At 38.6% G+C, this 13,937-nt stretch overlaps 1 protein-coding gene across 1 annotated transcript in view; it reads right to left on the bottom strand.

The window, feature by feature from the left end:
* LANCL3 (LanC like family member 3) overlaps nucleotides 1-13,937 on the bottom strand; it is a 34,218-nt gene continuing 20,281 nt past the window's right edge. Inside the window, exons 2-5 of the mRNA XM_079327003.1 lie at nucleotides 8,243-8,366; nucleotides 7,000-7,197; nucleotides 5,860-6,067; nucleotides 1-4,822 (exon numbers count right to left, since the gene is read on the bottom strand). Coding sequence (XP_079183129.1) covers nucleotides 4,663-4,822; nucleotides 5,860-6,067; nucleotides 7,000-7,197; nucleotides 8,243-8,366 — 690 coding nt within the window. The 3' untranslated portion in view covers nucleotides 1-4,662. The remainder of the gene's footprint in view (nucleotides 4,823-5,859; nucleotides 6,068-6,999; nucleotides 7,198-8,242; nucleotides 8,367-13,937) is intronic.

The raw sequence follows: 13,937 nt of genomic DNA, 5'->3' as shown, positions 1-13,937 counted from the left end.
TTTGCTATAATGGCAATGGAGTGCTGTTCAAGGCAGCTGAAACCTGCACAGTGCTTGCTGTACTACCACTTGTGCCATGAAACACTGTGCTATTCCCTTGGAAAATGCCTACTCACATCCCTAAACTGCTGTATTGTTTTGTGGGCCCTGAGCATTTTTGGATTATGGCTTTGAAGTATGTTGTTCCCCTCATAGTGGGATTTTTGGTCATTTTCTTATTCTTTTCAATTTAGCTTTCTGCTGCTACTACTTAATCTAAGATATATTTGTATAAACTGAAATGTCTTCTCAGAGCAGTCCAGGCTATACTGCCAGGCAGAAATTATTAGTTCTTCAGAGCAAGATTACTCTGAAAATCTATAGGGCAATTTTAGTCCTGATATACTAATCTTCCTACAGATTAGAATATGCACTCATGCCAGTGAATATTCAAGGTATGTAGAAGATTACTGCACCTGAGATTTACTTGGCAGACCTCAGAGATCCAAAGAACAAGGATATATTCTCATACATTAAAATAGGTCACTGTTGGCATAAAACATGCAGTATGTTGGCAGATGCTGTAACTATATGCAGAAAACTATGTGAGTACAAAAACTTGATTGCTTATCAAAGTTTCCATTTGCACATATTGCCCCTCTACATTTCTGAATACAGCAGATACCCCCAGTTTGTTTTTACCCACAGTATTTGAAAAACCAATCAGTATTCTTGTCATATTCTTCCCATGTTCATGTATAATCAGTATTAGAACATCAAAGTGGCATTACTTAATTTGTCAGAGTAGCAATAAAGGTGATCCCTTTACTTGCATTCCCTTATGCATATTTCCCAGAACTATTTAAAAGTGTATTTTGGAATGTTTAGCCATTTCACTTGGTTTTGATTGTCCTAACAGAACTGAAATCCTGGAGAAGTGACCGTGCTCCCTAGAAAGTCTCTCTTTTATTTAATGAACTAAAACACCAGTGACAGTTTTTACACAGGATAATGATTTTTCATTAGTAGGTGGGAAATGGCACAGCCAGTGGGACCATCTGGGAGCATAAAATAATGTAATGCAAGTTAGTAGAACACCCTGCTTAAGCAAAATCAATCAATCTTATTTTCAAGAACAAAAGACCTGGGCTGCTTCTTCAGCCACCTCAAGTTATTCAGAGGTTGGGAAACAAAGGCAGGGAAATTCAAGGCAACAATAATGCAAACAAAGCAGATATTGAAAGCAGTGGCACAAAATAAACACATTATTATGACAATAAGTTGTGAGTAGCAGGTAAAAATAAAGATATATTTGCTAGAACTGTACCATTGATAAAACTTATTGCATCTGGTTCTATGAATCCTGAAATCAATAAATCTGGACACTACAAATCTAGTTTCCCTCAAAATTATTCCCTGACAGTAATCTATGGATGGCAGGCTAAAAGTCATGAACAGTATATAGCTCCTTAAACTGATGTGTAATCTACAGCTTTACTCACAAATAGCACCACAAACACAGGTACATCACAAATAAGCACCAATACCCACATAATGCATCCTCTTTGCTTTAACAGCATAAATACTATTATATCACCTAAATTCCTATTGCCTACACTTTATAAACTAAACACAGCCAAGAAACTAATGTGCAAACATGATGTAGTTACTGTGTTTTACACCCTGAAAGAAGCTTCTCGAGTTTCCCACAACATAGTCTTTGTCACAGCACCAGGGCAGAATCTCTTCAGGATTATATTTTTCAGTCTATAAGGGCCCAATTCGGGAGCAGGAGGAGGCAGCATCCCATGGAGAATGTCTAGCAAAGGTTGCAAGATTGATTTCTCAAAGCAGGAAGAAGGGTGCACAGAGGACCTTACTTTTTATTACACTGAAAAGTGCTGACAGCTCTACTCAGGTTGCTGTTCTGTCAATGTCTTAAAAGCAATAAATAAAGATTGCAACAGCACATATGTAACAGCATATAGAATGCAGAAAAAAAAAATCAGATAAGATAATAAGGAAGGGAAATATTAATAAACCCTGCTCATTTAATGAGTGGCATTTCCAAAGAGCCCTGGGGTGTATTTGCACTGTGTTCAGAAGCCGTGACTGCAGCACATCAAGAAATCACATTAACCCAGCCAGGTCGGGTAAAAAAAGCCACAAATCTCAGAGTGAGTTCACACTGACATGTCTGATGAAAGAGATGAACAAATATGTTCCAAGACTTTTTCCAGATGTATCCCATGAGACTGGATGTTTGTGTGCTGCCTTTGCCGAATCAGTGCTGAACTCACATTACCTGCACAGATGTTTTGGACCCGGATTTCCAAAACTGGGTAGTTCTATGAGTTTTCTCATTGTAGAACAGACTAGCTTTTACTCAAACAATTGTCTTTCTCTCTCCAAAACATGTGGCTTCATATACAAAGAATGGCTCTGTGGACAGGAGATCTGGTTTTTTTGACCTGTGCTGTTGACCCTAACACAGAGAAGATCAGAGTCTTTTCTGAATGTGAATAGGGAGAAATTCTACAAAGAGAGACACACAGGAAAAACCACTAGAAAGCTGACACTGACTTCAATGTTTATTTCCTGGCATTTGTGAAGAATCACATTTAAAAGAAGTGGATAGGCCAAGTTTTACCTCCCTTAAATTTTTCTTTAATATGCTTCCAGTTATGAAATATAGGGGCCAAATGCATTACAGGAACCAACTAGATAAAAATCCTAATGGATTTAGGATCTGCACTACTGACAATTGGCTTTGCACAGGGCTGGGCAGAGCACACTCCCATATCCACTGACTTTTTGATTCAGCCTCATGTGTACACCCTCCCTATGGAATTCATCCCTGTGTATGCACACGTTCCACTGCTCAGAGTAACCAAGTAAGTGACATTAGTGGATTTCTTAAAACACCATCTAACGTTTTAACTTACGTGTTTTAATAAACACATTAACAAATGTATATTTCATTTTACCATTTCCATTCACTAAAAGATACCTAAGTTCTTGACAAACCGATACAGAACTGCATTGCTTTATTCACCAGTGAAATATGGTTATTTCTATGATTAAGTAATTAATTAGAACCACACAGTGCAAGGCAGAGTAATATAAATCCTTTTCTGCAACTCATAATAATGCAAGCCATCTCATTAAAATAATAGTGGCAAGAGCAGGAAGGGATTATTGTATTAAAATGTGGAAGGATTTCAAGACCCAGCTCCAACTTATAGCCTGATCAAAGCCCACTGAAATGAAATGGGAACTTTAATCCATTAGGCATTAAAAATAAAGAAATTGTAATCTCCTCCAGCTGAGAATGCAGGAAGAGGGACTGCATTGTTTGGCAGTGCATGGACAGCAGCTTTTTCTCTCTAACTTCAGTTTTTGACATATTGGTTTTCCCTACTTGTCTTTATAGATATTATTCCCATATAAATGAAAAATAAATAAATAGCAAATAGATTTTAAATACATATATCAATTTTCTATTTTTAGTATAAATCTATGTTAGTGCTTTCTTTAGCTTTCAAGTACCATGTGATCATATCTATAATACATAGAAAACTACATATAATTGCAATTTTAAGTGCTAGTGCAACTAGTATTGAGCAACCCATTTATTTCTATTAAAATTATTTTTTAGCCAAAAAATCATTTGGACATAACTAGGAAAAAAGCAATTTTGAGTTTTGTTAGCAAGTTTTTTCTGAGGATTACTATGCCATCCCAGGATTGTATTCATTTTGCAGGGTTTGTAGTGAAGAATTCATCAAGGAAAATAGATTTTCCATCGTCTGAAAAAATTTAGGGTACTGTTCAGAGATGCTGCTAAAAGTAATTAATTTTTAAAGAAAGCTTTTGCATCACTGAACAATACTTATCTAGCAATGCTGTACCATGAAGAAAGCATCTGCCTGCTGTATCTTTGCTACAGAACTTTTCAATTCTGCATGGCTCCACCCATCTTCCATGTGACTGGGAAAATACAAGACATGACACAGTTGTAGTAGATGAGAAAGGAGACCAGCTCCTTGCCACAGACTGAGCTCTAAAAGGAAGGGTCCAATTCAGTGCTCATTTACACATGAGACCCCACTTGCTGAAATGGACTGTGAAACTGCAGCCTGAACACACACAGATATCTACAGAACTGCCATTACATGATGACCAAAGAGCTCAAAGATACAGATTCTCTTAATACATGTTACTAAAACTAGCAGATGTGGTTTAGGTAAAAAAATCCCAGATTTTGCCTTTGTGCAGTGCAGTGACATGTCTACAACACCCTCCCCAATTAGTGCATTATTCCATAAATGGTTTTTTCAGGACTCTTTTTAAAACCTACTGGGTGCATCACTGTTTCTGCTTTGCATGTTTCTGCAATTCTCTCTTGTCTTTTTTACACCAAATTAAAAGTTTGATAATGCCCCTTCCTCTCTCACTTGAATAGTCATCAGCCCCCCATTTTTTTTCCCCACTGACCCATTAATTTTGAGCACACACTTTCCCACCCCCAAGCCCCAGTGTGTGTTGTTTTTGATCTGACTCCCAGCTACATTAAGGCTAGCATTAGTGGTACCCCATCTCGTTTTGTAAATAGCCTGTCTTGAAAACTGCAGGTGCCCTGTCCCACTACCTCAGGGATGTGGCCCTGGAGAGCATCAGTCTTTAGACAAAGACACTGAAGAGAGGAAACTCGGCTTGATTGGGTTGCAGCAAGTCAGTCAGGAAACACACAGTTCCTGAAAAACCTTCATACAGGCTATATACACTTTCTAGTGCCCGGGATCCAGACTTAAATTCTTCTGTAAATAAGAAATCTGCAAACCTAAGAGAGAAAAAAAAAAGAGTTATCACCTTATGTCCCTCTCTGCTTGTTGTTTGGAAGCATCATTTTAATAACATTCAGTAATTAAAAAAACTAGAATGGTGAGTATTTAACCTTTTCTACATATTTACACTATCCAATTCCCACAAGAAGCTGAGGTTCATTAGATCCAAAGAGACAAACCTTTGCAATCTGTGTGTGCATTGTGCTTGTTTAAGAGCTATAAAATATTCCTGATTTCTGTAAGAGGTATCATTAAACAAATACTTTTTGGTAACTTCTAGGATGCAAGCAATGCTTCATATCAATGCAGCAAATTCTGTAATGCTGAAATAGCTACACAAATTAAAAAATAAGCAAAGGGCTGAAGATCAGTCATCTTAATTATTATACAGCTTGGCCTTGTTATTCTGTGCTGTAAGGAAAACATGGATAGGTGGAATAGAATGTTTTTAGAGGCACAGTAAACTAGAGATACTTTAGAGGTAAATTAATGATAGCTGCAGCACCATGACAGCATTTTCACTGGACCACAAGTGCTTGTGGTCCAGCCAAAAGAGAATTAACTCCTCAAGCTAAGCTAAAGGTGAGAATGATATATTTAAAAAATATAAATAATTGCACACCACATGCTATACTTACTTTCCACTTGTAGTAATATGGAATAGTGTTAAAGAGTATTAAATGTTCTGAAAAAATCATAACAAATCTACTCCAGGACTTGGGTGCACAGCTTGTCTGAGCTCTGCCATCACATCAGGATGAGACCTGGATGCAGTGATTCCTCCACATCCAGCCCAGTTCTTTCTGAAGGAACTCAGGCTCTCAGGCAGGGAGGGAGCCTGGGAGAGCCCAGGCAGTCTGAATGAGACTGCAGAGTTCCCACAAAGTGCACCCACCCCAGAACTCACAGCTAGACTCGACCCTGAAGCTTTAACACCCGGGTTACATCCGAGGGTGTGATCACAGACTCTGCTTTGGAAATGTTCCTGAACTTTTCTGCAATTTCCCTAAATCCAGAAGGCAGCAATGCTCACCTTTGTGCCCTGTATATGTATTTGGAGTTCCCAGTGAGCCTATACAGCAGCAGGAACACATAAGCACTGCCAGCCACCCCGTGGCATATTCCAGGGCCCTTCTTCAGCAGGCCCTTCTGCCAGGTGAGCTCCCCACAGCGGATACAAGTGTCCAGATATTGAGGCTTCTTGGAAACCAGGTAAGCTTTGGCAAACAGATATGCAATGCCTAGGAAAACAGCAGTGAGATTGTCTTTTGTAATAAGCACAACAATGGTTTCACAGAACACAAAAGAAAATAGATTAATACACTAAAAAATCTGCAGTCTCATGCTCTACATATCAGTGTAGCCTCTAAATGCTCCATGTGGAGGGGGGAGTATCTGCCATGCTAAAAACACACAGTAAGATGTGTGTGTTGTCATAACATCACTTTCAATCTTTTCAGGGCATTACTGAATTTCAGGGTTTACTCTAACATTCCAGACTTTTATCATTTTAAAAGAGCAGTCACATTTTTGCCTTTAAACAGTAAACTCTTAGAACTGTCTTCTGTAGTCTCCAAATCCCCACTCACTCACCTGCTTACACTGAAAGAAACACAGGAATAGACAAGATAATTTCTTACACTGGCAACAGATACAAATGTTTACTAAATGAGAAAAAGAAACTCACTTCTTTTTTTTTTCCAGTGAAGCCTACGCTGCTTTATTCTAGTTATATAGTTTTGCATAATAACTTCTGCTAAAAAATTCCAACTTTTTGGCTTCTTTTTAGAGGGGATTTAAACAGATTTATCATAATCTTCACCAAAGCACTGTGCAGCTCAGTTCATGGTAACCTTATGTGAACACACATGACATACAACCAACTCAAGTGTCTAAGGAAATGGCTGGCTCTCTTGTGGTCTGAATTTAACAAACACTGAGGTAGCTGAAATATTCTTGTAAGCTCCATCTGTGATGGGATTCATGTTTTTCTGGGGAAGAACGATAGCAATTAATGAATTTCCACACATCGTAGTGTAACTTCTTTATGTCCTTTAAGATTTTGTCACTCTGGTAAAATTTAACCTGAGATTATCTTCTGCATGGAATCACCTAATGTAGAAAAGCAAAGTGATCAGCATCTGGCTATGCATAGCATCAATGGGAAGAGAACCTGGAGCTCCATGGCACCAGTGCACCAGCTCGTTCTCCCGCTCGATGGTCTCCCCCAGCTCAGGGGGCCAGTTGCTGTTCTGCTCCTGGTCCATCAGGAAATCCACACTCTGCCACACCAGCTCCTGATCTGCTGGCTGCAGGTACTCATAATAGGAGAGCAACATCTGCAGGATTGAGGAAAGCCCATGAGCTGCACCTGGAAAGAACAGAAACAATTCAATTAGAGGGTGGGTTTAGGTCCTGTCTGCACCTCATTGCAACTTTCCCTTGGGACAGATTTCCTTATCAAGAGCTTGGCTCCTTCATCATCTTAATGCATACTGGAATAGTGCTTGGAATAAAAGATTTCTAGGTGCATAATACCATATTTTACTACTTCTGCCATTTCTAATTCCTCTAGCTTTGCAAAAATATCTGTGAATCCCTTCTGCTCTCATATGATATGACTGAAACTTGCTGTATAAAGTTAAATTGAACCTGAACTGAATTCTGTTTCAAAGTGTTACTCTTCTTGACACACTGCACAATCTGGGCCATATATTTGCATTTATTGAATGCAAATTGAAACTGGGCCACAGATGGGTATTTCCCAGTTACTGACTGACAGTATCACTGAGCTAACACCTAAATTTCAGTGCAAGAACTGTCTGTATGTGCCAGGGTCTGTGGAACACACCACTCAGTGACTGTTCTCTCTGCTCCCCTGCCAGGGAAGTGTGAACCAATCTCACACTTTCTGCAGTGATATTGAGCCTTGAGAAGCCCTGTGGCTTTTCACCACTGCTTCAGGTGAGCTCCAACCAAGCTGGGAGAGGAGCAGCTGCCCACGTGCCTCAGTCACAGTGCTGTGGCCAAATCCTCTCTGCCAGTCTGGCACAGCAACAGTAGCTCACAGAGAACATCCCTGAGGAGCCCTGAGCAACCTGCTCCACACAGGCACAGACACCACATCCCTCACTGCCTCTGCTGGCAAGGCACTTTTATTTACCAGGGCAGAAAACTGGGAATGAAGCTGCTCCCCTGCTGCAGCACAGGCACCTCTGGCATTCCCCAGTGCTCAGCAGCACCAGCCCTCCCCTCCAGCTCCTCAGTCCAACCTCACAGCTCAGGAGGCTGGATGATCCCAACTGCTTCAGGAGAAATCCCACATGGTAAATTTTATGTATTTTATTTGTGAAGTGCCTACCAGATCAGCATCTCCATGCAGCACAGTATCAGAGGTACTGGTGTGTTTTACTCACCAAGATATTCTGTTCCATAGTAGGAATACATGAGTGGGACTGGTTTCCTCTTCTTCACTGCATACTGTTTTCCTGATTCCAGTATGGCCAGGCAAATTGATTTAATTTGTGCTGCAGTAAGCACCTAAACAGAAACATCAAACAAACATCAAGTCTATTATAATTATTTCATTTTTTAAAGACATTTTTCAGTACTCTGCTTTTTTGCCAGTGCACAGGATGCAGTACTGCCTTTAATCTTATAAATATGCTGTAATGTACATCATTATTAGGAGTTCCTTACATAACACAGTCGATTTACATAATGTTTCTCAAAACCAGAGTTTCATCCTGTCTCAGGAAGTGAATGTCAAATCTTTAGCTGCACAGATGAGGTGAAAAGAGGCCCTCTAAGAGTCTTTCCTTCCCAGAGAACCTTCAGTCTGATGGAAGCTGACAACAAGCAGCAGGCAAGCTGCAGAAGAGCAGCCTCCAGACTGGGGGGAATGGAATTAGGAGAAGACAAAGGAAAAGATTAAAGCTGTAAATGTTACAGGCTTTATTTGGACACACTGATCTAGACAGGTTTTTATTCAGACAAGATTTTTTAAAAAATGAAGCAAAGAAGATTTACTAAATTGCTACTAAATTACTGAAAATTACTACCATGCATGAGGGTTCAGAGACCTCTTAGTAAAAACATCTGCCTTTCTTAAAAGAAGAAAATGCTAAGAAAAATGAAGTGCAAGACAGGCTTCTATCAAGACAGGCTAGCTACGCTTGTGGGACTTTAGCATCACAAACAGGTTAATTCAGTCCTTAAAATGACTAATGCCTTACTCTTAGAGGTGTCAGAAGCAAGATTGACAAATCTCATATTTGACCAGACATGAACATTTCCATATTAATGAGCTAAAGCATTCAGTGAGAAATCAGTTTCACACGTTTTAACTACAACTCTTATTACATGAAATTCTCCAGCAATCTTCTGTGTCAGCCACACCTGGACATTACTGACCAATACCTAGGCCAATTAAATCATTTAACTGAAGTTGTGTTTTAGCTTTGGGGGAAAGCCTATATGGCAGCTGTACTTTGAAGAAATAAATTTGAACTTGTGAAAAGAGAACTGAGGAAAAGGCAAAATGACACAGGAAAAAAAAAAAAAGGAAAAGGCTGTACAGATAGTCTTGACAAGATAAATGGCAGTCCTAAAATTAACTGGAATATCAGAATAATGTCTTTGAAATGTTTCTGAACACATCTGGGTTTGCTGTAATTTGTATTATCATAGGATTTACAATTAATTCTTCAAGTTTAAAAAATACTGATAGCTTTAATATGGAGACAACATCTGTTATAAACTATATTTTCTCATTTGGATTGTAAAAGATGCTAAAGAAAATTAATATCAATTAAAACTTGACTGAGAATTAATAGCCTGAAAGATCTTGTTTGTGTGTCTCACCTTGCTCCAGGATAACAAAGGATTTTACCACAGCTGCTCCAAATGACTCTGGTATTTGTACAACCTGGAGAATAACCTAGTTCTCATCTTGATAGTGCACTTTAATATTACTGCAGTAGAATTAATTAAACCATTAAATAAACCAGTAACATCTGGAGACTTCACTCATTTCCAGTCATTTTAAAATTAATTGCTTTAGCTTCACAAAATTTAAAGAGATGATTTGAATCTAAAGCAAATGAGGAGAGCAAAGACACAGTGAGAAACACTGAATTCTCTCCAGAGGTCTCATTTTACTGTCTTGAAATTTGGGACCTATACCTCTGAATTCCATACCTTGTGAAAGCATTAATAAGATCATTCTTTAAAAATAAATGTGAAGGGTAAGTTCTACTAATTGTAATTCAAATAGGCAAAGGCATGTGGTTAAAAAAATCTCAGTCAGTTCATTTTCTGTATGTAATGATTCCCTCACTTAATATTACCTAGCTTTCAATACAAACCATGTTTTGCTAAGCTTATTTTTATGTTCAGCACATTTAATTTTTAAATTGAATTAATGGCTGTGTTAGAATGCTGTTTGTGTATTTCAAATGGATGCAAACTTCTATCCAAATCCAGCCTTCCACAGTGCTGCATAAAGAAGTATCAGCTAGATAAGAATGCACTGTTCATTGTTTTTTAATATAAAATAAGTGCAAAAAGTCAGAACACTTGAACGCTATGAATACCTAAGTCTATACATATCCTTATACATGCTCTTTTGGCTGGCACAATGAAATATGCTAATGAATGTCACCTCTTTTTCATAATGCAAAAGCAGCCCATATGCAAAGACAGGTGAAAAATGGTATTTAAAAGTATAAATGAATGATGGAAATCAATCCACCTGATCCACTTCCACATGACCAAAGAAAACAGGAAAGAAATTGACCTGTGTATCTTGAAAACAGCCTTATTTCTGGCTTCTTGGACTGATCTTACTGGGCTTACACCAGGTAGATGTGTCCTAAATAACAGCTAAATAAACAAATCTTTATGCTGACTACAAATACTTCTTCCCAAGTCACTCAATCCAGTCACTGTAGGGCTGCTGCCTGTTTCCCAAAACATTTAATATGAAGGACATGCATTTGCTCCTTATTCTGGAACATGATTGACTGGAACAGAAACTCTAACTTACCATCATTATTAGTGGCCTGACAAATTGCTGAATAATGAGCAATCACATTTAAGATCTCCATTGTTTGACACATTTTACTTCAACCAATTTTGTGTTAAAATCTCCTTAGATTTGTCACATTACAAAAAAAAAAAAAAAAAAAAAAATCTGTGTCTTGTCTCTCTATGCTTCCTCACAGTATCTTTAATAAAAGAGCTAAATCTTATGACCAAAACAACAATCATAAAATACATTAATCATAACCACAGACAGCGCAACTGTGGTCCTACAAACTTCATTTTCATTACAGTGTAGCCCCAGTGCCTCCTTGCCCCTGGGAATTACTAAAGTAATGTTCAATTAAGGATAGAAAAGAAACAGATGATTATCCTCAGGGCTTTGAAAGGATAAATCATATATTGATATCACATTCTCTGGAGCCATCAGATGCTTTGATGCAGAATAAAGCCAATATGAGAATATGCTACCTAAAAAAAAAATTCATGCTTGACATAAGATACATAATTTGAGAAAATTCTTGAATGTCACTTAATATAAGCATATGCAAAATCATTCTTTATCATGTCAGTACATGAATGGAAGACTAATGACACTAAGAGTTATACTGCTAGTGCTTTAAAATTTCACCTAATTCCTTTTTGTATTCTTGTAGACAAGACAACCTATTTTACCACAGAATTGCAGAATAGTTTGGGTTGGAAGGCACCTGAAAGACCATTTAGTTCCAAGTCCCCCACCATGGGTAGGGACAACTTTACTAGACCAGCCCTGTCCACCCTGGCTTTGAAAACCTTCTCCACAACCTGTTCCAGTGTCTCACTTCCTTTACAGTAAGGAATTTCTTCCTAATATTTAGACCAAACTTGTCTTCTTTCAGTTTAAAGCCATTCCCCCTTGTCCTGTCACTACATGCCCATGTCATACTGGTGACCGCTACATGTTATTTTAAGCACAAGACATAGGCAGCACCTTAATACTTCCTATTTTGTACCACTGTCTGTGTCTGGGAGCCTGACTTGCAGTAAAAAAGCCACTGTGATTGTTCATAAAGTCTCTCCATTTTTCTCTCTTGTCACTGCAGACAATATGTCTTTTCCTATAAAGGCACTCCACAATTCTGTGAATTATTTAAGGCAGGTCCTTTTTTCAGTAAATCCTTGTGAAAAGCCAGCCAGGAAGTGCTATGTCTACAGAGCAATCAAAGAGCATCATTATTTTTTTTGTTGTTAGCAAGCTCTCACCCTGAGATTGTTTAGTTGGCAGTCAATAATTTCACAATTCTTTTTCATCTACTAAAAGAGATTTTCCAATTATTGGTTATGACAGTGCTAAGTCCCATGTATGTATTTTGAAAACTGCAGACAGAAATCTTGACCTTGTGGATTAGGCAGAAAGAAGCAGGATGAGCTCTTCTGATTAATGTTTTCAGCACTTTTTCATTCTTCTGAATGCTTTACAAACCCCTTGGCTCATTTAGAAAACCACTGCTACATCAAACTGCATACTGTATGAAGTGTATTTGATGACTGTAAGCTTTTAATTCTTTTAACAGGTCTGTATTTATTTCCTTAGAGCTCTTTCCTGTGACAGAAAGCATTATTGAAGCCAAGTATCATTATCTTTTGATAAATACATGAGCACTTTCAGGAGGTAACAGCTACAGTTACATTACTGTGGGAAAAAACCTCCTATGCACATAAAAACATTTTATTATGCATCTAACACATCAAATCTCTCTCTGTTACACTTCTAAAAAGCCATTTACATGAATTTGATCATACACTTCTTCTGATGCTGTACAAAGTGTCAAAACAAGCTGAAGAAAATGGGTCAGACTGCAATATGACAGGAGCTTTGCCATTGCTCTCCTATGCTGGCAGCCCAGCAGAGGGAGCTTGTGAATTAGTTATAATAACCCCAATTGCTGCAGAAAAAGATACACTTATTTGTGTTCAACAGGACAGCTGACACTGGAGTCAACTTGGTAATTTCATGATACTTACTGCAGCACATGGTATTTAAGCTCATTCCTTAGCCTGATCTTTTCCTGCCAGACAGGGACTGGCATTGTTAGGAGCTTTTCCATGCAGTGTCACAGCCAGGCTTTTCCCTTCCAGATGATGATGATGATACCTGAAGCCATGGAAGAGCAGCAGGTACAATAACAGTTTGACTGATGTACTTCTCCTGTGCACAGTGGGAAACCCAGCTCCAAGTACACAGACCCAGAAGCTCAGGAGTCTGCTTCCCTCATCAGCACTGTCAAGTACACCCTTCTTTTAAAGATTAAAAAATATATGGTTTATAAATCTCCTGACTTTGGTCAGTAAATCAGATTAATTTCAGAAGTGCTGTTCCTAAGGCAGACTGTTTGGTGCTGTAACAGCCCCATGTATTGTCCTGAGACTGTACTTCCCCAATTTCTCATACTAACACACCTACATGACAGTGTGGTCAGACTCAGAACAACTACTACTGTCAATCTGCCACTTCACTGGAAAATGGAACTTGACTGCAATCTTGAGTAAGTCAGATTTCCCCATAGATCCCACTGGCATTGCTTGTTTGTAACATGTAAATTTGGGTGGTTTTGAGGTTTGCTCTTTGCCTCAGCACCAGAGAAACAGCAAAGCAAAGCCTGTCCTGTTTTGTGGATCACTAATTATGACTCCAATTAGAAAGAGAAGGCTGCCTTTATTCCTGGTGAATCAGATTACTGGTAAATAAGAAAATACAGAAGTTCTGTTACATTAAAAGTACAAAACTTCCACAGGCCCTACCTGCCAGGACAGTGTAGCTCTAAACCCATCACATTCTGCTGTTAAATCTGTCCTTCAGAATGGGAACGTGACATGCTGCAGAAAAAGATGGAGCACAACTGTCACTGTAGGCAGGTGGCTGGCTCAGAGCAGCTGGTGTTGCTACACAGTTGGTCAAATGCAATGAGCATCTCAATTCCTTATGTCTCCACTTAAAAATTGAGGATTTTAAGAAAAAAAAAACAGTTGGCCCTTTGTGGTGGGTGATAACATTTGGGTCTTCATGTGCGTTGTCCACATACACTT

Source organism: Erithacus rubecula (assembly GCF_903797595.1).
Source record: "Erithacus rubecula genome assembly, chromosome: 1".
NCBI lineage: Eukaryota > Metazoa > Chordata > Aves > Passeriformes > Muscicapidae > Erithacus > Erithacus rubecula.
Note: the sequence above shows the minus strand (reverse complement) of the source record. Positions and strands in the feature narration are given on the sequence as shown.